General features: G+C 37.4%; 1 protein-coding gene across 1 annotated transcript in view; it reads right to left on the bottom strand.

Moving 5' to 3' along the window:
• Nucleotides 1–12855: 12855 nt before the first annotated feature.
• FMRFa (FMRFamide related propeptide) overlaps nt 12856–24132 on the bottom strand; it is a 63741-nt gene continuing 52464 nt past the window's right edge. The window contains exon 2 of the mRNA XM_083120578.1: nt 12856–13909. Coding sequence (XP_082976704.1) covers nt 12921–13904 — 984 coding nt within the window. The 5' untranslated portion in view covers nt 13905–13909 and the 3' untranslated portion in view covers nt 12856–12920. The remainder of the gene's footprint in view (nt 13910–24132) is intronic.

Raw genomic sequence — 24132 nt, 5'->3', positions numbered from 1 at the left:
ACTTCATAGCTTTAACGCTCAACAGGAAAATACTTACGTAAAACTGTTATTGTCACCGACACTCTTCGTTTCAAAGATTCGAAATCTCTACCCATTTATTTCATTCTTCAACTCAAAAACCCATAAACATTTGCTAAAGTGTAAAAACGTCAAGAGTACGACTGGGATCAGTACCGAAATAGAATAGTACGGAATAGTTGGAGACGAATCTCCGCTTGAAAGTTTCAAGTGCACAACCAGACATCAAGAAACTGTATCAGGCTATGGAGGCACATCCTTCTCACTAGAACTGAGTATTTACAACAAAACTCCAAAGTTGTGCTTGACAGTTTGTTTACAAACTTCTATTAGTTCTTAATTTCTTTCAATAACTCTCGAAAAAATTTATGAAAATTATTTTTTTATATATATTTTTTTACCATAAATGTTTCACATTTTAAATTTTGTCACTAAGCATAAAGTTTTTAAACGTAGGAACACCCAATAAAAACACTTAGGATTCTAATGTTTACCATCTTTCCACATACAGTCTGAATGCGATTTTGCTCTATTGCAGAGATACACGCCTCCAACATATCAAAACTCGCTACCAATCAGACAGCCAAAAAAAAATCCACAAAACCCACTGTTGTGGGAAAACCTATGGGTTGAGTTTAAATTAGACGTTTAGTTACGACCAAATGGTATAAGAGAGAAAAATTTGAGAACCGCTGCAATAGAGCATTGCATTTGGGTGGGGGGAGGTTCCCCTACGCTTTCAATTAGTTTGTGATTGCTATTGTGTTGTTTAGTTCTTGTGTTCATCGTAAGAACTACTCAAAATACTGTGGTATGTTAATAAATTATCAGTGGCGTGCCCAAGGGGGTTGGTGTGGGTCATATTCTTCCTTTGGCCCAGCATTTCTGTGATTATATGATGAGATTGATGAAAGAACACTCACAAAGAAAACGTATGCCCAAACCGGGATTCGAACTGACAACTCGAGAATCCCGGGTACGATTCCCAGTTGAAATTTTCCCAGAAAAATGTGTCTGCATGGAGTAGCTATGGAGTTCACCCAACTCTTACCAACGAGTACCAGAGGGGAGCAACAATGGGGGTAGGCTTCCGGAGCGTGGTGCTGATCGCGTCACCTCCAGAAATGTCCGAGATTGTGAATGTGTGGTGGGTGCCTGCCTCCACATTCCGCCATATGCCTTCACGGCATGCTACAATGTACAGAGGTGGAGATTTTAATTTACACATTAATATAAGTACATACTGTAGTATATGCTGTATTGTAGGTAAAAGTACCTTTAAAAAGTTTTTCTTGTTCGAGTGAATGAATGTCGAATCATCCTGTGTCCTGCTTTCAAGCACAGTATTGACGGATACTAGGAGAGGTGTTATGTTATCAATAGAAAGTCGTGTTTCGTGTGTGTGTGTGTGTGTGTAATGTTTGTTAGAAGCAGGTAAAAGAGAATATTATTTACTTGATTTTCCTGACGAAATAGAAATCCTCATTTAATGTTTCCGGCATGAAATTAGCTTCTATTATGCCAAGCAGTGCCGGATCTATAAACCGCAAGAACCCCCAGTGCGGGGGCGCCCCAGGAATGAGCAAGCCTTTAGGAGGGCCTTGCCATGTCTTTTCCATACTCAAATATGTGTATGTAAAACAATAAACATGTAGTAAATGAATTGCCCAGCGCCGCAGAGCAGAGAACAAAATACCACCTGAATATTGAAAGGTGAAAGGATTTGTTATTATTTCTAAATCGGCTATAGTTTTCGGTTAATAACTTCTGTTGAATGCTCCACACCGCAAACTAAGCATTAATTTCTTTCTGACCGCGATTTTCTCTTCTCTGGCTCTGTGGTGTGGTACTACTAGTTGATATTGTACTGCAAGCGTGCATGTGAGTTACGAGGTGAAACGGGTCTTACTATAACAACACAGCGGAGTAAGGGACGAAAAGCTCGTGGATATGACGAAATTACTATTCACTTGCGGACCATCAAACCTAACCTAACCCAACCCAACGCATGACAAACTGATAGCAAAAGCAGAGCAATTACAGAAATATTATGAAATATGTATTAGTCCATCATTCTCAGTTGAATGGTCTCTTTACAAAAGTGACTTATCAGAAGTTTCATCTGTACATCATTTTGCAAAATTTATCTATGTAGGAGAAGAATAATATACAATTCTGCCAAGCTCTCCAAAGGTATACCGACCTCCGTGGCAGAGTGGTTATCACATTATGCACAGTGGTCTCGTATTTGAATCCCCGCTTGGGCATGGCTCATCACTCATCGTAATGTTCGTAATTAGCCAAAAATGGCAGAAAAGCGACGCTAATTAATAAAAATAAAATCTTTCCAGCAGGCGCGCGCACACACATACACACACACCCTCTCACTCACAAGGTCTTTTGCCCTGTTAGAGGGTAGAAATGTTAGTTTATAGTATTTTATTATATAATAAACACTGCCTTGGTCAGCATTTTTAGTGTTTTATTAAGAATGGAAACAAAGTTTAATAGTGTTACCATTACTGTAAGTATTTTTGATGTAACATTTTCAGTAACAACGGATAACTTAACACATTGTGTCTTGTTTGTGTGCCAGCTTTCATTTATCCTCATCCTGTGTGATAACAGGAACATATGTTAATTTCCATAATGATGTAAAAATACTAGAGTTGAGTGAAGAGTTAATAATGTCAGTGATACATTCAATTAGGACTGGCAAAATTCTTTGAAGATATCATCAGTTCATTGAGCACTGCTTTTTATTTTATTAATTGCAGTTTCTACCTCATGCTTCTAAACGACATACAGAGGACGGGGGATTTTAAAACCCACCTTCATTTTGCGGGTGCAAAATTATTATACAATTTTAGTATGCTATCAAAAAATTCAAGGCTCATCTTTTCATCTACATATCTAATTAGCAAATCTAGTATTTCGCGAAAAGACAACAAATACCTCTCTTGATGTAGGTCCACTTCACTCAGCTTTTCTAAATCTGTAGGCTATGTTATTATACTTGGGTGATATTTGTGTACCTTCAAAGAGTACGAAAGAAAAAGAACATTTTGTCTGGGCAATATACCAGGAACACTAGCCTGTCCGTGAGTTAGTACACGTTTTCATTATTTGTTAAAGTAACGTCAAGTCTTGATTTCCAATTTCCACTATGGTAAGTAGAATCATATGGCACAATCTTCAAATTGAAGTCTGTCTTAAGGTCACGAAATGTATATGAATCTGATCTAACAGCGGGCAAATTATAATTTGCATCCCACATGAGCAAAACATTATCATATTGTTGAAGAAAATTAATTAAGTCGTCCTCAAAATTCTTCAAATTACAATCGGATGGTCGATATACCATTGCTACTAAAATATTTTGTCGGTTCATACATATTAAAATTATATATTCAGTTTGTTTGAATTTGAATTTGAATTTAAAATTTTGGGAGCGTCAGCACTTAGGCTATTTTGCTCCCGTCACAGTATACGGGGGCCAGCCCCTTACCTCTACAAATAACAACTCTAACGTTCCATAACTAAAAAAATTTAAAATATTCTGACTTCTGTTAAAAGCTGAGGCTGTAAAGGGGCACTCAGCACACATAAGAATAAAAGAACAGGACAATACAAACAAAATTATACTGGCCATGGGGCCAGTCGCCAGAGCCTCGTTAGTCTTAAGTCCAGGGTGCACTAACGTGGAAGTGAGGTTGACATTTGGGTGTACTACGTGGAAGATCACCCCTTACACCCCATATTCAGTTTGTGAAGGAGACATTGAAAAAATACATTAGCAAGCATTCAGATCGTTGCGAACATATACGATTATTCCACCACCAAGTTTTCAAACCTATCATTTCTATATAATTTATAATTTGGTAAATTAATCACATTATTCGATATTTAGTCTACCAACCAAGATTTACACAAACAAATTACATGTACGTAACTCCAAGAAGTGTCGCAGAATTCTATGGAAATTCCTCATCAGTGAATATTTTACTTGCATTGACCTTGGAAAACTTTAATAAAGCACCAGAAGTTAAAAATGCGTGAGTCTACTGACGTAGGTGAATTAAACGTGGAATCCACTGAAGGAGGAGACTAATACAGTGTATCCAACTCTAACATGACAAAGATTTAAGTAGTTGTCATTAAAGCCACATACGTTATGAATTTAAAAATTTACTACCCAAGTAACATGTTTAACCTTCAATAACTCAGTTTTAATTTCAGTATACTATAACCTACTATATTTCCATCTTCTGTTCATTATATTCATTATATAATGAAGTAGTCCCGGGTTCGATACCCGGTGGAGGCACATTGTACAGTGGTTCGGATCCCACTTTAAGCTGTAGGTCAAGTCCCGATTAGCCAATCTGTGCATAAAGTGGACTTAAAACAACAATTCAACATTAACTTAAATCTCAGGGGGAGATCGGTTAGTTCGCATGAACTTTCCAGCCTGATCATTACCAGTGCGTAGTTGGAGATCGGTTAGTTCATTGAACTCTCCAGCCTAATTATTGCCTATTTTTGTGGGAGCAGGAAAAGGTTTATTATCAATTTTGCCTTGACTCATCTCACTCAATAGGTCGCTAGGTGCCGTGGCTTGCCGCGAGTTGATAGCTTCCTGGAGATGAGGCCTTGCTCGAAAAAGGTTTATTATCCATTATACAATTCAACATTAACAGCCCAGCGAAATACGTACAGGTACACCAAAAATAGAGTTTGCGAAATATATTTGCCATTATATATATTGTCTTATTTAATTATTATTCACAACCAAGAAAATGTATCTATATTTCATTTCTCGACGCAATAATAAGTTTTACTCCATCCTTAAGTACGACAATTTTGCCATCCTGGCTAAACACATTCATACATCCAAATCCCTCTGTTGCAAATAGCAAAAGTTGTGGCAATGAGGTACATATATACTCCTTAATAGTAAGCTTAAGTCTTTTAAGCTTTCTCTTGTTATTAAAGACATTAACCTTCGTACGATAATTTGTAAATTTGACATTTATGGGACGAATTTCAGGTAGCTTGGGACCTTTTCTATTACTTCTGCTGATTTAATTTGCGTTCACAATTATACCTAGTCGTTCCTCGAACATTTTGAGGGCTATTCTGTATCCTCCTGTTGATGGTTTCTACTTAAACCAAAAAATCGAAGGTTATCTCTTCTTTGATACTGTCCAATTGAAATATCGTATCCTGTACTTGTTCGAACATCTCATCTTTGCTTTTCAGTTCCTTCCGTTGGTTATTCACTTCATCCATATTAAATTGCATTAATTTGTTGAGGATATTTACCACTACCTCAGTCACAGGCTCTATAATTGAATCGGCGATCAACGAAAAAAATTTGGGGTTTGTACTACTGCCTTAACCTCTTCACATACCTGTTGTACGAGTTCTTGCCGTTGCAGCGCCGTTGTTGTTCCTGGGGAACTGGTCACGTGCGGTGCCTTGCAAGAGCGAGTAGACGGATATCATCAAATGAACAAAAACTGAAGGTACGTTTCACTTTCACGTACACAGATAATTTCTTTGCAATAATTACAATGAAACCATACTAAATTATTTCACTTAGTTGTTATTTCACCACACAACGTACATAAACATTGTATATACTTCATATACACTTCACTTTATGGGGCAAAATGCGGAGCACATATTTTTAAGGTTTTGCCCATGACTGCATGCATATTTTGCTCGTTTTTAGTGCATATAAATCTTCACTTTAATAATTATTTTCCTGCTAATAAAGTATTCTGACATCAAATATTGGATATTTTTTGTGTTGGTACTGTCTTTTCTTTACTAACATCATTTTAATTCCGTTGAGTAATTTTCATGTTTTCAAACTCGATTGCAATTTTTCATGGTTCTGAATAGTGCAAATCTATTTAAATATCTTTAAATCATCAGCGGGCATTAGATACTGACATCCATAACTATTTTCGCACAAATAATGACTAATAAAAATAATAGAGGGATTGAATATCCATATGCTTAGAAATACTCCAGATATGAAACACACATTTAAAATTCGTGATAAAATTGGTAATAAAAACCTTCTTGATAACCTTACACAATAAAATTATGTAAAAATATAGATCTTGAGCAGTATATGGATTTAAATTCATGATAGCTTAATCCACTTCCATTGCTATGTACGGTGGAACAAAAACATTTGTGTCATCTTGCGTTGAATAATCTTTAAGTTCTATTATATCAGTAAAACTCAGAAAAATATGTTTTCAAATTCATTAGCTACTAATTGTGTATTAGAATAATCTTTAAGTTCTATTATATCAGTAAAACTCAGAAAAATATGTTTTCAAATTCATTAGCTACTAATTGTGTATTAGTATTAATTATATCTTTAATTCTAATAGAACTTTTGTTATGACTAGGGCTAGGATTTTAATGACCTCAAAATTGTCAAAAAATGACGTTTAAAATGCATTCATGACCTAATACAGCCAAGAAAATGCCCTGTAAACATAGAAAAATGACCTAAAAATTCTGAAAGATTTGTAAAACAAATTTATAAAATACCAAGAGAAATTCAAATTACAAATTAACGTTACAGTATCTATCACATGTTCATTGCGTATGGTAGTACATACAAGCAAGTACAAGTAAGAAAGTTTAGGGCCTCCTCTATGGCACAGTGGTAGCCTCGTTGTCTTGTAATCAAGGTGTCCCGGGTTCGATACCCGGTGGAGACACATAGTGGTTCGAATCCCACCTTAAACTTTAGGTCCAGTCCCGATTAGCCTTTCTGTGCATAAAGTGTACTTAAAAGATCAAATCAATCAAGTAAAAAAGTTCACTTTTTGTCATCTTTTACACTCTAAGTACTGAGTTGAAGTACACAACGAAAATCATATGCAAATTTTCAAAAGTGAATGATTGTCGGTTGTCGGACAAGAGAGCCTTGTAGATGGAAAATCTTCTCTCGACTCCACCGACACAACATGAGCGTACTTGAAATGGACAATATCACTTGCTGTTAGCTGTTAAGTCACTTTCAATTCCATGGAGTGGAAATTGCTTCCCTGGCAAAATGTCCGATACAGACCACAAAACTTTGTACCCCTTATTTTTTTTAACAATAATCCGTCTGGCGACAATATATTTACTGATAGAGCGGGAAATCACATTGTTTGATCTGATTTGTTACACAACATCTTGTATCAACATTACTGCACAGAATGTCTTTGTTTCTTCAAACACAGTCGTTCAGAACTGCGTTGAAGGCAACAAGAAGAGTGTCGGGAACCTTTCTCCTTCAAAGGGTTACATTTGCATGTATGAAATGCCCATTCTTTCACCAAAAAGAAGAAACTGCATAATATGACTTTTTAAAGGCCGAAAAATGACTTAAACGGTTTAAAAAGTTTAAAAAATGACCTTTACTCCAAAAAGGGTCGAAAAATGCCCTAACAAGGGCATCCCAATTTATTCACTTACGGGTAAAACATATTCCTATCTACTTATGCAATGTTTCTGCCTTACCAAAAAAAAAGATGAATTTGCATGAAAATCCTAGCCCTAGTTATCATCAACTTTGATTGGAGAGCCTGGTTTTAAAAGCTAGCTAAATTAACTTTTTTTAACAATTTTGTTTTTAGCCATTCGTCTATGCTGTACATAGTTAAAAATCAACACAAAGCATTCGTAAATATGAATTTGTTTCAACTCTCTTAACGTTCATAGAGGTTTAATAACTGTTTTTCTGTCATATTAATGTTATCTATTATTGCTTCTTGCAGCAAGATGTAAGATGTAAGTCTTGAAGCTTTCCTGGCCACGAATGATGCAAAGATTCTCTCGGGCTATCGACAAGGTGAGTTGGGCCATGCTGGTGCGTCTTAATATCCTACTTGCAGCGATGTTCTTCACGTGTTATTTTAATTCAGGGAAGATCGGAACCTCAACTCACCTGGTCGATATCCAGAGAAAATATTTTCAGGGGTGTAAGGGGTGACCTTCCACGTAGTACACCCAATTGTCAACCTCACTTCCACGCAGTACACCCTGGACTGCATTTTGCAGACGAACGAGGCTCTGGCGACTGGCACTATGGCCAGTATAATTTTGTGTGTTTTGTCCTGTTTTTATCCTTGTGTGTACTGAGTGCCCCTTTACAGCCTCAGCTTTTAACGAAAGTCAGAATATTTTAATATTTTAGTAACACGACTTTGCAATTATGCTATTTTAGTTATGGTAAGGGGCTGAACAACGTATAATGTGACGGGTGCAAAATAGCCTAAGTGTTGACGCACCCAAAATTTCAACTTCAAATTCAAATTCAAATAATATTTTCAGGATGTAAGATGATTCCATTCTTTTTTTATCACCATAAAAATTAATCGCATTACATATTTTATCCTGTGATTTAATTTTAAAATACTGACTCTATGCAAAAAATACAAGTCACATAACAAAAAAGAAAAACAAGCAAACGTATTGCAATATGCAATAAGAAGTGCCAGCCTACGTGGCGGAGTGGTTAGCACACCGTGCTACGACATCAGGGCTCTCGGTTTCGAATACTTGCCTGGGCATAGGTGTTCTTTATAAGTGTCCCTGCATCAATTTCAACATATAATTACTCATCGTCGCAATTAGCAAAAGTGACAGAAATGCGACGCTAAATAACAAAGCAATAACAAGTGAGAAATGAAGATTCAATAGAGTCAACAGTGGATCACTAATCTAATCGGTGATAGCTATATTTGATTTGAGGAAACGAAGATTTTTATATTTTAATGTTTCTTTTGGTTATTGTTACATTTAATGTATATATCTTCTCTCAAAAAGAGAATATAGGTTACAAAATGAGTAAATATCTTGGTTGTATCTGAATCCGGAATTGGACGGCTCCCCCTCCCCCCAAAAGCAAAAACGTTTATTTCTCAAGGTGTAGGTGTTACATCGTTGTTGGTGTATTAGAAAGGGACTCCAAAGACATACATTCCAATGTAGTTTCATTATAACTACGATATTTGCTTTGTCTGACCAAAGGTAAAAATGTTCCTGTTCAAACTAAGGTGCGCTTATTATAGAGAACGTAGTCAACACTAGTAATTAGTTTGCATACAAAAACTAGATGATTCCGAAGGCACGTTGGTAGTTTGTCGTGTGAAGCTATGTTCACTGTGGGTTGAATCAGGTTACTGGAGCAAGGTTTAACCTACATAACAGTCATATGTGCCCCTAGCGAATTAACATTGACGTTACAGTTATGTCTCAAAATACGCTATTCCTATTGTTTGCGAAGTTTCTTTCCATACAAAGAAAGGCCAGAACTGGATTACACCGGAAACCGGAAGGCGATAAGGATAACGATTACACTATTTTTTCTTGTTCTATGTCATTTTTCTCCCTCTATTGGTTAATCGAGACGATGGGAATGAAACATGATTGGATGAAGGGGTTCTCAGAATACCTATGCTCAGGCCAGAATTCGAACCTGGAGCCTTCGTTGGCGAAATAGTGAGTTAGGATTGGCCTGTTGCGATTATTGTTGAAGTTTTTTTATTTACCTTAGTCCTTATCTTTTTAATGTGTTGTGTAGGTTCTGTGCAGGTCCGCTTACATCCTTGCACTTTTAACCTTTTTCAAGGGGCTTTTTACATCCTCTCTTTTAAGTTTAAGGTAAGGGTTTTTACATAAGAGGATATTTACTCGTGCACTTTGAAAGGTGAAAAATGGCCATATGTGCACCCAAAAATTATAATTCATTCATCATTACAGGAATTACAATTAGCTGCTGCCATTAATTATAACTTGTCGCAACCCCAATTTTGATCGCATATAACTTCATTACCGAGAGAGATTCACTCCGGCTTACTTAATATTCATCCATTGACATACTTGTAAATTGTTTGGGGTTTCCAGTTTGCCACAGAGTCATAATTTTTAGTTTTTGTTTTTGTCTCGCGACCAATACAGGACATGTGTAAGACTAAATTGAATTATAGAATGGCGATCTTATGAATGAAGCGAACAAGTGACATGTTTTTTTTTTTACTTAGCAACACTAGTTGTCCAGAATTTCATGTCAGAAGATACAGGAAACAGATATCCAAGGAATGGACATAAAACCACATGAAAACCAGTTCGGAAAGCCTATATTTTGTATAAGGCTGCCTGCCCTAGATTCGAGCACTGAATGTTACATATCCTGTCGTGATATGCTGTATAGATAGATTCCTATGGTTTCTTGCACTATCTTCAGGTGCCTTAACAGTATTTACACTTGTACGAGTGTATATACCGTAATTATTTTTAGAGGTGATTTAGCTAAAAATTGTTATCATTATGCTTCTCTTAATATTGTTATTATTAATAATAATAATAATCCTGTGCGTAACAGCCCATGAAATGCCTTGGCTTACCTACCGACTGCCGGTCTCCCTCCCACGCTTTCCCTCGTCGCCTCTAAGCGTGGAGATCTTCAACCAGGATTGGAATAGTGGGGGGGGGGGTCAGCCCGACGTAGTAAGTCTACGCGACCGGATTGTTATTATTTATAATAAAGTAATTAAAATTCTAAAAATACTTTTGTTCCGTTGATAATCTCAAGTATGTCTCATTAGGTTTATGAAATCCCACAAATACTGGTAAAATCTTGCCAGTAACAAAATAAAAATAAATAAAAACATGAAGTGACCAAATTTGTTTAAATTGGGAAGGGATATATTTAGTTCTTAAATTTCCAACGTTTAACATTTCAAGAATTTTATAAAGATCCGTATAAATATTTTCAAATGTCTCTTCATTTTCTGCTCTTTTAACTGTTACATGATCCCAGAATATTATCTTCTCAAAGTTAATGTATTTCTTGAAACGTATTGTTCAGAGACAGCAATATTTAAAACATTTAATTTGAATAAAATATAATAATGTTTTATAGTTTGTTTATGAAAGTGAATATCGAGCTTTATATCGGTTACTTATTTAGAAATGTAGAATGTACACCCTTATATCAAGTTTAATTAGTTTAGAGTTCGACTTTTTTAAAAATTTATCTTATTCCATCCTTTGGCACTCATTTTAAATGGCTTTCACTTCCTTAATAATTTTTCCGAGAGCAAGATCAGAGATCTAGCTAGCTAGTACCACAATTCAGTACAATAGGTTTACGGTGGCTTCAGTTTTTTAGAGTGGATGCCAGTGTAGTTAAAGAAACATGTTGCGTTTAGCTACAAAAAGCAAATCTTTGAACGGCAATATCATGGTATGTCAAATTATTTGAGGGGCGTAGGATGGGTGCAGTTTGGATCGAAGCATTTAGGGGGTACTATTCCCCCCTTCCAAAAATTTGGGGGTACAATGTGCCCCCTGTTTCTGAGCCATTGGTTAAAAATATGATAATCTTCGTTTTACGGTGAGAGGTTTTGAGAAAAGCTAGGATACAAGTATTTGCGTGGGATATCAAACAAATGGTATTTAATATTCTTATTTTATAGTGAAGGTATTATCTTATGTTTCACCTCCAAACTACAGTGATAATGTCATTAGGAGAACGGTTAAGTTTCAGTCGATGTATTGGTTTGGATGCTGTAAATGTCAAACCAAACCCATCTGCACAGAAAGAATGGTGTAGTGTCATATTGGGCCAGGAGTAGAATCCAGCTAGAAAAAGTCAATATCCTGACGTAAGATAATTTATGGTATTATATCTCTTAGAACATATAAATAATTTATTTTCATCACAACGCTGCTTTAACTAAGCTGTTAAGATATGTTTCAATGTATGAAGCTTTGAAATGAGAATATAACTCCAGTTGGGCACGTCATGAGCTACAGTCGGTGAATTGACAGAGGAAGTTCATTTATTAAGTTGTGCAGTCTTTTACTTCTGCATGGAAATAATATCTTAGCATATGTGCTTTAATATTGTGCACTTTAAAATGTTATACATTTTTTGGTAGTATACATTATATGCGATTCAAAGTAAATATTTAAAACAACGAAAATGAATCATGAATTTATATTTTACACAGATTTAAGGCTACTAAAAAACTCACTTGCACTATGATGTCTTGATTTAATGTTATTTTTTGTTTTTAATATGCAAATAGAGTTAGATGGCCCTAGATATCCATTTCAAGTCTGATGATAGCTACAAACTACTACCAAAACTATCGTGTTCGGAGTCATTCGAGTTACTTTGTGCTCAAGAAGCAACATTCCTTCTTGGCTATACCCAGAGTAAACAAAATTATATTAGATTAGAAAATTTGATTTTAATCTAACTAGATTTAATTTCTGATTCAGTATGGTGCCATATGGAAAAAGGAAATGAATAGTATCCTAATCAATCCACAGTAGCTTGTTAGTGCAATGCTAGTTCTTCGAAACCATGTAGGAGGTGATGAACAAGTAAGAACTTTGGGCCCAATCAAAACTTTGAACTACCATTATAATGTCAACGATTTCTGTGATGCAGTTTCTCTTTAGTGTAACCGATGGAGGTACATAGTGGTTCGGATCCCACTTTAAACTGTAGGTCCAGTCCCAATTAGCCTACTGTACATAAAGTGCACTTAAAAGACCAAATCAACCCTTGAGTGTGGTTTAAAAATGCTGAAAGTAAATCCAAAGATGTGTGGATCTTTTGTCCACATGCACACTTGTAAAGAACCAGGTAATCAAGTAAGGCATTATTATAGCCCGTTATAGGTTGAAATGAACTGAAGAGTTACAAGAACATAGTCACGATGTTATCTTTATTTACATTACCTTAGATATAAAGGTATATACTGTATGAAACAGAGCCTCTTACATTTAGAATGTTTTGATAATGGAAATTGTCTTTTTATACATTAGATAAGTGTTACACATATTAGCACTGTAAGTAACACAAGCTACCCAAAACGAATGTAATTGTTATTATCATTTACACCGCGACTTTTCTTAGAGTGTTTCTTAAAAGCTGGTAGGGTTGATGAGTCAATGACCACGTAGCTGGGGTGAACAGGAGGCAGAGAGGATTGAATCGGTAGCACTAAGGGTTCAGAGTCTATCTCGTCGCTGGTTATTGTTGGCGTCTCGTAATATTCATCTGTAGTACCGTAGGTGGATGGGTAAGCCTTGTCATCTTGGTAGATTGCGTCTTCCGTGGATCGTTTGCTGCGAATCTTGACTTCTCCGTCGCCATTCGTTGCTGCTGGTTGCTCCTGAGCGGTCCTCGAATCTCCAAAAGGCGTATCGTCGTAAGAAGTCCTTCCGAAACGCATGAAGTTGTCGTTAGACCCTCTGCCGAGCCGCATGAAGTTGGTGTCTTGCCGCGTGCGACCGAACCTCATGAAGTTGCTGCTCTGGCTCTTGCCGAACCTCATGAAGTTGGAGTTTGGGTCGCGCCCGAACCTCATGAAGTTGGAGTTTGGGTCGCGCCCGAACCTCATGAAGTTGTTCTCCTCCCTCCTCGCATGCCTGTCCCCACCCTCCTCCCCGTCCTGTTGGCCCCTCCCAAAGCGCATGAAGTTGCCGTTCCCGTTCCTCCCGAAGCGCATGAAGTTGCTGTTCCCATTCCTCCCGAACCTCATGAAGTTGCTGTTCCCGTTCCTCCCGAACCTCATGAAGTTCTTGTCCAGGGCGCTTCTTCTGTTCAGCAACCCCATCGCCCTGTACATGTCTTCCTCGGCGCGCTTCAACACCGGCGCCTTGTGGTCCTTCTCTTCGCTGTCGTCCAGTGGACCCTCCTGGTGGACGTCGGAGGGATGTCCCGGCTGGCTGCCGCACGATACATGACCCCTGTATCCGCTGTCTAGACTTTCGTGGATTGGCTGTGTGGACGACGTAAAAACAGTGCAGAAAACCACGGCCAAGAGAAGATGGCTCCGAATCATATCCCCTGCAAAGAGAAGAGACATATTATTATTAGTCCTGGCATTAATGGAACAATAGCAAGAAAATGAATATAAATACTTGGCTTGCAGATGGACAACTACTGATATTAGTAAATCTGTAGCTTTGGAATTCAAATAAAAGTAGGTACCGTATTTCACGGTGGGGTGAGACCATTATGTGAAGCCTTTTTCAGGGGAAAAAATATGCCCGTATTACCGGTATTATGATTTGGCACTGGAACAGAAATCTAGGGTCCCAGATTCAAGTTCAAGTCTTCAGTTTGTTTACACAACTGAACATTTCCTGTGTCAAGGTTTGAAATATTTTACTTGCACATCTGATTACAGATTACAAAACATGATAATAGAGACTGGTATTATTAATCATCATACTGAATGAAAAATTGAGATTATGCGTTACTCGAAAATCGAACATAGAATATTTCGCATAAAATACATGAGGTAGCAGAATACCCATACATATGGAAGAGATTATTTAATACCGTCATAGGTAAACATCACATTAAGAAATATAAATGAATATATGGCTGTGGTCATTTGGAAAATGCTAAGAACGATGTGAACGGTTTTTTTTTTTTTTTTACCGTTTGTGCTTAATGATAACTTATATTCCGCTCAACTCAAAACTCACCTATTTTATTTTGTTGTAACAAACTGATTCGCTCAGAGTAAGAAAATGAAATAGTGCAACTCACCACACTTATTGAAAATAATTGTTATTTACTGTATGTAGTAGCACGGACAATATCCAACCAAAAGTCAGTTTGAAATCAGGCATAGGCGCCGACTCCATGGGGCTTAGGGGGGCTCGAGCCCCCCCAATGTTAATGATGTGGGGGCAGAGCCCCCCAAATAATTTCGCTTAAGAGGATCTAATGTATTATTTTTCTTCTCTTGTAAAGTTCTATGAATTGTGCCACATGAACTTAACTTTAAATACACATTTGAAATGTTCTAGACCATCAACTTTGGGGGGGCTGAGACAGCTAAACCATCAACTTTGGGGTGCTATGATCGGAGACAGCAAAACACATGACTTATTACTATATACTAAGTATATAATTATTATTTACTATTATACATATATTAATCAATGACATAATGAATTTATCCAACGACTTGTTAAAGACTGTTTGGGAATCCCCTAAAAGAATGCAAATATTTAATGGTATTATTTATGTGAATGAGAAGGCTGGCCATACTGGACTCCGACCACTTTGCCCTCGTCGGTGGACGTTGAGAGCCTCCAGTTTGCAACAGATCTTAAGGAACTATGAAAACCTTCTCAATTTTCTTGAGAAATTTTCTGAAGAAATTCTACTGACGCAGCATCAAAATGTGCTGGATACCTGGAGACAATGCTTCACTTCAAGACATTTTTCTTCCTCTCCCTCTACTGCCATGTGATGGGTCCAATAGAAGAGGTAAACTGTAAGATTCCGTCTCCACGCATTGGTGCTACAGAAGTGGAATCAAAACTAAAATACTTGACTGACATCTTTCAAGAAAAGCGAATGTGTTTTGTGCAGTTCTGACTGAAATTCACAAAGGGCAAACAGAGCCTAGTTGATGAGCCAGAATTGCCCCGGCAACGTCACGTCCCTAAGAGACTTGAAAATCCTGATGCTGACAAACATCACAAGTTCTACACTCCAAAATAGTATTATAAATCAATATACACTGACGTGTGTGACACAGCAAAATCATGTGTTAAACAAGGACATGAATCTACAGGACTACAAAAAATAACAGCCGTAGAGAAAGAATGCATCTCAACTGTGAACAGTTGCACAACAAACTTTCAGCAAACGCGAGAATTCTTTCGCCAAGATTTGGATGCCGATAGGCTCTCCTTATAGCAAACGCGGTATACACATGTCCATGCTTGGCGATATCGCCAAACAGAAGAAAGTGGTTCTAACTACCATGCGTGACATAAGGAAGTTTCTTTTGGAAGACAGCACCCTCCAGGAGCTTCTGCCTGAAGTTGCTAAATTCATGATGGTCCTCCGCACTGTGCCAGTGACGACAGCCACAGCCGAAAGGTCATTCAGTCCTCTTCGCCGACTAAAGACATATTTGAGATCTACAATGGGGCTGAAGAGACTAAGCAGCTTAGCTGTACTCCACATACATCAAACTGTGCTTGATAATTTGGACCTGAGACAGCTCGTTAATGAGTTCATAAAAAAATAACCCACTCCGTAGAGCAACTTTTGCTTTATTTTTAAATCATGTTCATATGTTTTTGTTGTGTATGTCACTTTATATCGTAGTGTACATGCTATTTTTTTATAATTGCAAAATTAAATTTAAAAAGTTAAATATTGTAGCAAGAAGAAAAAAGTAAACTATTTTCCTGCGATTTGTGTTAGCATTTATGTAAATAATTAAATAAAACTGTTAAATATTGTAAATATTCGTTATTTTATGGGTACGTCAACACTAAGGTTATTTGCAACCCATCACATGTCTGTTGCGGACATTAAAACAGACCCATGCCCCCGCCGGGACTCGAACCCGAGATCTCAGGATGAAAGCGAGATGAGTCGACCACCCAACACGCTTGCATATCGAGGCTGGCATAAAACTGTTAGGTTGGTCTCTTAATGTAAATACATAATTTTCAATGAAAATGTTAATTGTTATCTAAGAAACAAATGAACAGACACAAAAGACATACATAGTCTTAAACATTTTCTAAACGTTTTTCATGTTACATTTCATTTGCATGAGTAATATAATAGCTGCTTAAAAACTGCTATACGAAGACGTAATTTTTATTTTTAAAAAAGGGAGGGAGGGAGTCATTCATTCATTTATTTCAATGATCAGAGCCCCCCCAATAATTTTGACAAGTCGGCGCCCCTGAAATCAGGTCTGCAGCATGTCCTTGAAATTAGAATGTCACAAACCGGGACCTCCCCGATGGCTTAGTGATAACGTCGTCTGCCTTGTAAGCAAGGAGTCCCGGGTTCGATACCCAATGGAGGCACATAGTGGTTCGGATCCCACTTTAAACTGCAAGTCCAGTCTCGATTAACCTATCTGTGCAAACAATGGACTTAGAATAAAAACTCAAACTCAATGTAACAAACCAAAAGAACTTGTGTTGCTTGTATAAACAAATATGTGTTAATGAAGGCAGTTTTAAGGTAAACACCCTGCATAAGAATATCACGTCTGTACGCTTATATTATAAATTAGCATTAAAGTACATTGCGTGAAAGTTGATCTCACATCTGACATCATTCCATAATGTCGCATACGAAATCCTGACTCATGACATTTCAATCAGGAGACACTCAAAATAGAACATTCGCGATCAGACGAGGGCTCCAACCTACATGTGGTGGAAGGATGATGAACCCTACCACTGAGCGTGCTGGCCGCCGAGCATCAGCTGAAGAAACAGATGATGTCGTCATTACTAATTTAATGATCGTGTCGTATTCGCCATACCATGTAAATTTGTCGTTAATAGAATGTTTTCAGCAGCTTGAAATCTAATAATCCGAAATAATATATAGATTCTACAACTACTTTTAAAAAATAGCTTCATTTTTCTAAGTATAACATCAATATTGCCAAAGAATAAAAAAATCCTGTAGTCATAAGATCCGCCACCTACTAGTAGATAATACAATGCATAAAGCTTAAAGATCGATCAACGTGAATGCGGCGGGAAGAAATGGTTCACAGGTCGCCATAGCCAATCAGTAACTTTGATTACTTCATGAACTCCCTAAGCAAGAAAGAGGCTTTATTATCATACATATTGAGAATATTTAACAGCGAGCTGAAAATAGCTTCCCTCTGTCTTTCCTTGCCCACGAATCCATCTTCTTTCCTCAGCCAGCTCCACAGTTTACTTTTTATGTCTTATTTGCACGTTTTTCTGTCCGTTCATAAGCTTTGGATTCAGTTTCGGGGGCCACAGACTATTCTGCATTAACTAAAGATGTTTATAAAAGATTTCATTCAATTTGTTTTCGAGATTGTTTGCTAGTCATCCAGTTGATATTTCACGTATACATTCGTGTAATGAATGTTACATTAAAGTGAAAGAGGAAACTTTTTACTGAATTATATAAACAATACCCGTGTTACGTCATTTGCCTATGAAAAGTGAAATCCTGGATTGAATATAAGACAAGGACTTATAGTTTCAGTCTTGATCTAGCATCGTAAAGACGAACAATATAAAAAGCTATATTTGATCTCCCAAGTGAAAATCTGCTTTGCTTGAGTTTCAAATGACTATTTCGTTTCGGAGTTCATTAACATTCCAAAATTCAGATAACCGTACCATGTCCCAATTTGATTTGAAAGTGACATCAGTACGTTACTAACGTCGCATCAGACGGGCTAAGATACATGGCACATGTTTCTATTCGTAGTTTAACTATTTGTTATCTTTTCCTGCTTCCTTGAGTTAATCGTGACGATGAGTATGATGATGTTAATTACATGGAATGCATGAAACAACAACAAAATCAATGGAACGAGCCCTCAACATTCTTGGTTACAGAAACGGGTCTCAAACATTGTATGTGAGTAGCATTCAATATTTGTTGGACCACAGCAAGACATGATAATGTTTCGTTAGACGATACGACCATTAGCTGTGCCTAAGAATTTGCCTGTTTGGGAAACGTTTAAATAATGTGAATGTCTTTCCTAACTGGAACCAGTATACGAACGGCACAACTGGGAATTAAGAGTGGCGTTACTTTGTAACCGAAACCTGTACATACATAAGTCATACACCAAATGTTAGCCCTGTCCAAGTAGATATTTTTAAACATAGAAACAACAAACGGGGTGCAGTGTTGTTCATGCAGTGTTGCCAAATGTAAGTGAAAGTGTAAATTTATTTTTCCACAAAGAATGGAAAATTGCATGTCAAACATTCGTATGGAAATTTGGACGTCAATTTCCACCTTGGGTAGGTGGACTATTTCGCCATCTATAGTTCAGAGAAGAAAACCGATCGTTTTCGCGTATAGCCAATCCTGAAATGCCTCGTAAAGGCGTACCGGTCCAAATGGGTGTTTTAAAAAAAAATACAGGTACAGTGGCAACACTGTTGATGTTTGAAGGCAACAAAAGGTGTGTTTAGTGATGGTCTATGACATGGAAATACTGGAAACAGGAAAAAAAGAAAATGAAAATTATGGTGAAAAAAGTGTTACTTACCTACTCCTGGCAACCATGCAATGCGATAAGAGCGCCCACCGAACGAGAACAAAAGAATCAGTTAGTTGTGTACTCAGAACTGTTTGAGCCGTGCATTTCGCATTGTTCGTAGGGGAAGATTAGAATTGTTCTGTGAAATGAAGTACTCTTTGGAAGAGAGGGTGTTCATTGTGGAACATTATTTTTGTTCAAAATCGTACGCTAGTGTAAAAACTGTGTTTCGCGAGAAATATCCGAATAACAGTGTTCCAGAAAATTCGACGATATATCGACTTGTTTCCAGATTTCGTGAAACAGGATCAGTTAATGACAAACCCTACCACAGACAACCACCAGTTTTGACACAAGGTGTGCTGCAGGATGTGGAGCAGAGAATATCACAATCTCCCAGGAAATATGTTCGTAAACTTGCTGCACAGTCAGGTGTATCAAAAACAACAACTCACCGAGCGTTAAAACAATTGCACCTACGTGCATATAAGGTACAGGCTGTGCAAGAACTGAAGGAAGCAGACAAAGGTGCACGTGTAAGATACTGCCAGTGGTTTAGAAATTTTATTAGAGACAATGGTGTGAATATTTTGGATAAGGTTTTTTTCACGGATGAAGCATGGTTCCACTTAAATGGATATGTCAACAGTCAAAATTCTCGACACTGGTCAAGTAACAATCCCCATTTGTTACATGAACAATCACTTCATCCACAAAAGATCGGTGTGTGGTGCTCGATTTCGCGGAGAAAAATAATCGGTCCATTCTTTTTCAACACAACAGTTGACGAAATAGTTTATCGTGACCTTATCACACAGTTTATTTCTCTGTTGGAACGTGATGAACGTGATTGTTGGTTTCAACAAGACTCCGCAACATGTCACACGTCTAATGAAACTTTAGACATGTTGGCAGAGTTTTTTGGCGATCACATTATAAGCAAAAACTTATGGCCCAGTCGCTCCCCGGATCTGACGTCTCCAGATTTTTTTCTGTGGGGTTATTTGAAACAAACAGTTTACATTAATAACCCAAGAACACTTGATGATCTAAAAATAAACATTTGCACAGCCATTAACAATATAAACCAATCAACCTTGCATAAAGTTGCTTCCAACATGATAAAACGTGTTGATGAATGCCTCAGGGAAAATGGTTGTCATTTTCAACATCTTTTGTAAAGCTACACTGCCTGTTACGCGCATTGCATGGTTGCCAGGAGTAGGTAAGTAACACTTTTTTCACCATAATTTTCATTTTCTTTTTTTCCTGTTTCCAGTATTTCCATGTCATAGACCATCACTAAACACACCTTTTGTTGCCTTCAAACATCAACAGTGTTGCCACTGTACCTCATATTTTTTTAAAAACACCCATTTGGACCGGTACGCCTTTACGAGGCATTTCAGGATTGGCTATACGCGAAAACGATCGGTTTTCTTCTCTGAACTATAGATGGCGAAATAGTCCACCTACCCAAGGTGGAAATTGACGTCCAAATTTCCATACGAATGTTTGGCATGCAATTTTCCATTCTTTGTGGAAAAATAAATTTACACTTTCACTTACATTTGGCAACACTGCATGAACAACACTGCACCCCGTTTGTTGTTTCTATGTTTAAAAATATCTACTTGGACAGGGCTAACATTTGGTGTATGACTTATGTATGTACAGGTTTCGGTTACAAAGTAACGCCACTCTTAATTCCCAGTTGCTCCGTTCGTGGGACACCCTGTATTACTATCTGTCCTAACGTTATGCTTTTGTACGTACGAATAGTGCAATCCATTGTTAGCTAATATCAGCTATTGAGAGTATTAGTGAGTTAGGACTCGGAGCTATATCTGTGATTTTGTTTCCGTGTCCTGCAAATTTCCTTACAATCTTATTGCTTTTTAGTCAGCGCAGTCTTTATATTCTGTTAACTTAACTTAGCATCTAAATTAAAAAAAAAAAAAATACAAGTAATAAGTCATCATCAAATTAGGATGCTAAAAATATCTTCTAACAGTTCTTAATAAACTTTCAGCATTCATAATAATTCACTATGTACTAGGGCGTAGTTTGATTGATTGATTGAATTCATTTATTTTACTTCGCTTTTCTGCCACTTCTTGACTAATCGCGAAGATGAGGATGAATTGCGATAAGGTGAAATTGATTAAAGGACAAACACAAACACACACGAACAGCACACAAGACAAGCCACACAGAAAAAGAGTCCAGGCGCCAGAGCCTCGCTAGTCTGCAAAATGTTTCCAGGGTGTACTGCGTGGAAGAGAGTTTCACATTAGGGTGTCTTCAGAAAGGGGCCATCCCTTACACCTCACTTACATATTAGAAATCAGTTCAGCCAAATTAGCTGTAAAGACGGGCTCGCCTCCATGGGTAACATACTCTTGGTACGGGGATCTGTTTCCTAAGATGTGAAAGCTCGATCCTATTCGCACACTTATTACAAATAATGGTAGGCCTCCATAACCTCAGCTGCGAGAGGTGAAACATAACTTTAAAAGGGCTTTAAAGAACTCGCACACTCAAATGCATTTTACATCGTCATGGTTGGACCCGGCACATATTTGGATATGAAAGTAAGGATTCTTCCTAGTCTCAGTGATAGACCTGAATCTCCTTGGAACTGCGGAGATAATCACCCATTCCTGCTTCACCAATGACTCCCGATTGAATCTCCCCCTTCATTCTATTCCCCCAACTATTTATTCTCCTCTCTTTCCACATAACAATCCCCAGTTAATCCGGTGTCCTCCTTCCTTCTCGCACATTTCCTGCTTATCCTCCTCAGTAAATCCAACTCGGCAATAACTGACATAAGCATTCCATTAATATTTCCTGACTGCACTGCTTGCTAACCGTCTGGGAGTAATGACATATTTTATATTACTAAATTTCCTATTTCTGATTTTCAATGATTATCCTTCCTTGCTTTTTATACATGATTGTCATCTCTTTACGTTAGAAACAATAATAACCACCCATTAAAAAGGAAGAGTTATTACCAACAAAATGACAGTAAATTTGCTTTAGTTTCGCAATTACTTTTTTAATTTATTATTTTTACTTTAGTTTAGGCGCTTCCCAAACCAGCGAAAGCAATAGATGGGAAGCGCCGGGTAAGTGGGAATTCATGTGAAAGAAAAGTAGTACGCTATAACCAAGATAAAATAGTTGAAATTGCATTCACAGTATGTAATTACGATATACTCCAAACAGGCGAGTAACTACGCATTAAACTTTAACGTTGAAATGTTTTTTTAGTATATAACTAACCAGTTTGCATAGTTTCTGAGACATTGCCAGCTGACGTGATATCGATTCATTGTTCTCAAAAAAGGAAAATCAAACTTCGCAATTCTCTACCCCACTGGCAACATCAGCGCCGCTACGGTTTTCATCACGAAGTGGAACCGGTAAAAACACTTCTGCTGTGCCAAGTGCCACACTAAGTGTTCTAGACGTAAGTACCCTAGCTGGACATCGTCTTATCCACCGCCTACAAACGATTTCCAGTCAGTGTTTCTAATTGTGAGAAGGCAATCCTTCCTCTTCTTAACCTTCTGTCTCGAATCACATGTTGATGTTTTGTAGTTTGTTTACGTTACGAGTTTGTGTTTGCGGCATAACGGCAGTCAGTGATCATAGAGTTGAAAGGGACATCGGAAGTGGGGTACTAATATAAAAGTTTGATACGCTTAAAAATTCCATTTCCTATTTCACTAGCTTCCCTTTTATCCGATTTATCACCGCCACTTATTTGGGCTTTATATGGATATGCACGCACATGTCACAAATGTCAACACGTTATATAGACAGAACATATATTGCAAAAGTGCAAAAATCATGCTTCATTTCCAAAATAGTGTCGTATCTCTCGTGAATTCGTTGAATTTACACAAGAAGTGGGAAAACTCATTTCAGTGATTTGCTACAAGGACCAAGAACGTTGGCCAAAGTCGACAGCCTTTTGTTTGACAGGGTCAAAGAAGGAATGAGTGAATGAGTGAATGAGTGAAGTGTATCCACAAGATCCAGCAGCATGCCCAATGTAGCGTGCGTGCAGAATTGTCGTCTCTACATGGTAAGTAGTATTTGGTTACTTTGCAACTTCTCCTCACGCGAGATAGGTTTCAGTACGTCAAATTAGTTCACATTGTACCTTTGACCCTCTGTACCCCCGTTAAAAGTGAAAGGTTTTGCATGATTTATACAGTTTATGTTGCTTTATGAACGTTTTCCCTTGTTTTTAGCTCTCGGAGATGTGTTATTGTAAAGAACCTCTGTTACATCTAGCGTGAAGCAGTACAGCCTGAAGGTTTCGCGCAAGTGAATATAGCACCCAACACAACAATGTACAACAACAGCAGACGGGAAGGTTCCTACCATGGTTTGTTTATTCTTAGTTCCTACCGCTTCATAAATACAAAATATTAATGAGGAAAGTCAATCAATTTTCAATAAATATTAATTATTATAAAATAAGTCAAACACGTAGGACTAAAAACTTACGAAACCAAAATACACGTAGAAGTGAAACTATTGGTAAGTGTGTTAGATTTATTGGCGTCTATAATTTTACGTTCTTAGCTTAGGAATGTTAGGTGTGACTCTAATAGCAATTTTCGACGTTTTTGTTAGGCTAGGAGTGGTACGTTTGATGGCGTTATCATTTGCACATGTTTTTTTCGCTATTTGAGTGTGCACATAACCAGTTTTTACTAATAAAAAGCGACGAAAATGCTCCATAATAGAAGGTTTTTCACATATTTTGGGATTAAATATCTCTGTTACTTATGGTTTCCGCGCCGTGAAACTCATTTTATGTTATATAAAACATCGAAATCATTACTTAACAATAAATTTAATATAATTCGCGAGCGTATAGTTGGTTAATGGCCCCATTTACATTCCTTTAGAGAAAGGTTGGACCAAGTTTCGATTGTTTAATTCCGAATATGTCATGGTGCACAGGCATTTTTACATGGTTAGATTTCTAATT

This window comes from Lepisma saccharinum, chromosome 1 (genome assembly GCF_977018435.1).
Source record: "Lepisma saccharinum chromosome 1, izLepSacc3.1, whole genome shotgun sequence".
NCBI lineage: Eukaryota > Metazoa > Arthropoda > Insecta > Zygentoma > Lepismatidae > Lepisma > Lepisma saccharinum.
This window is presented reverse-complemented; position numbering and strand designations above follow the sequence as displayed.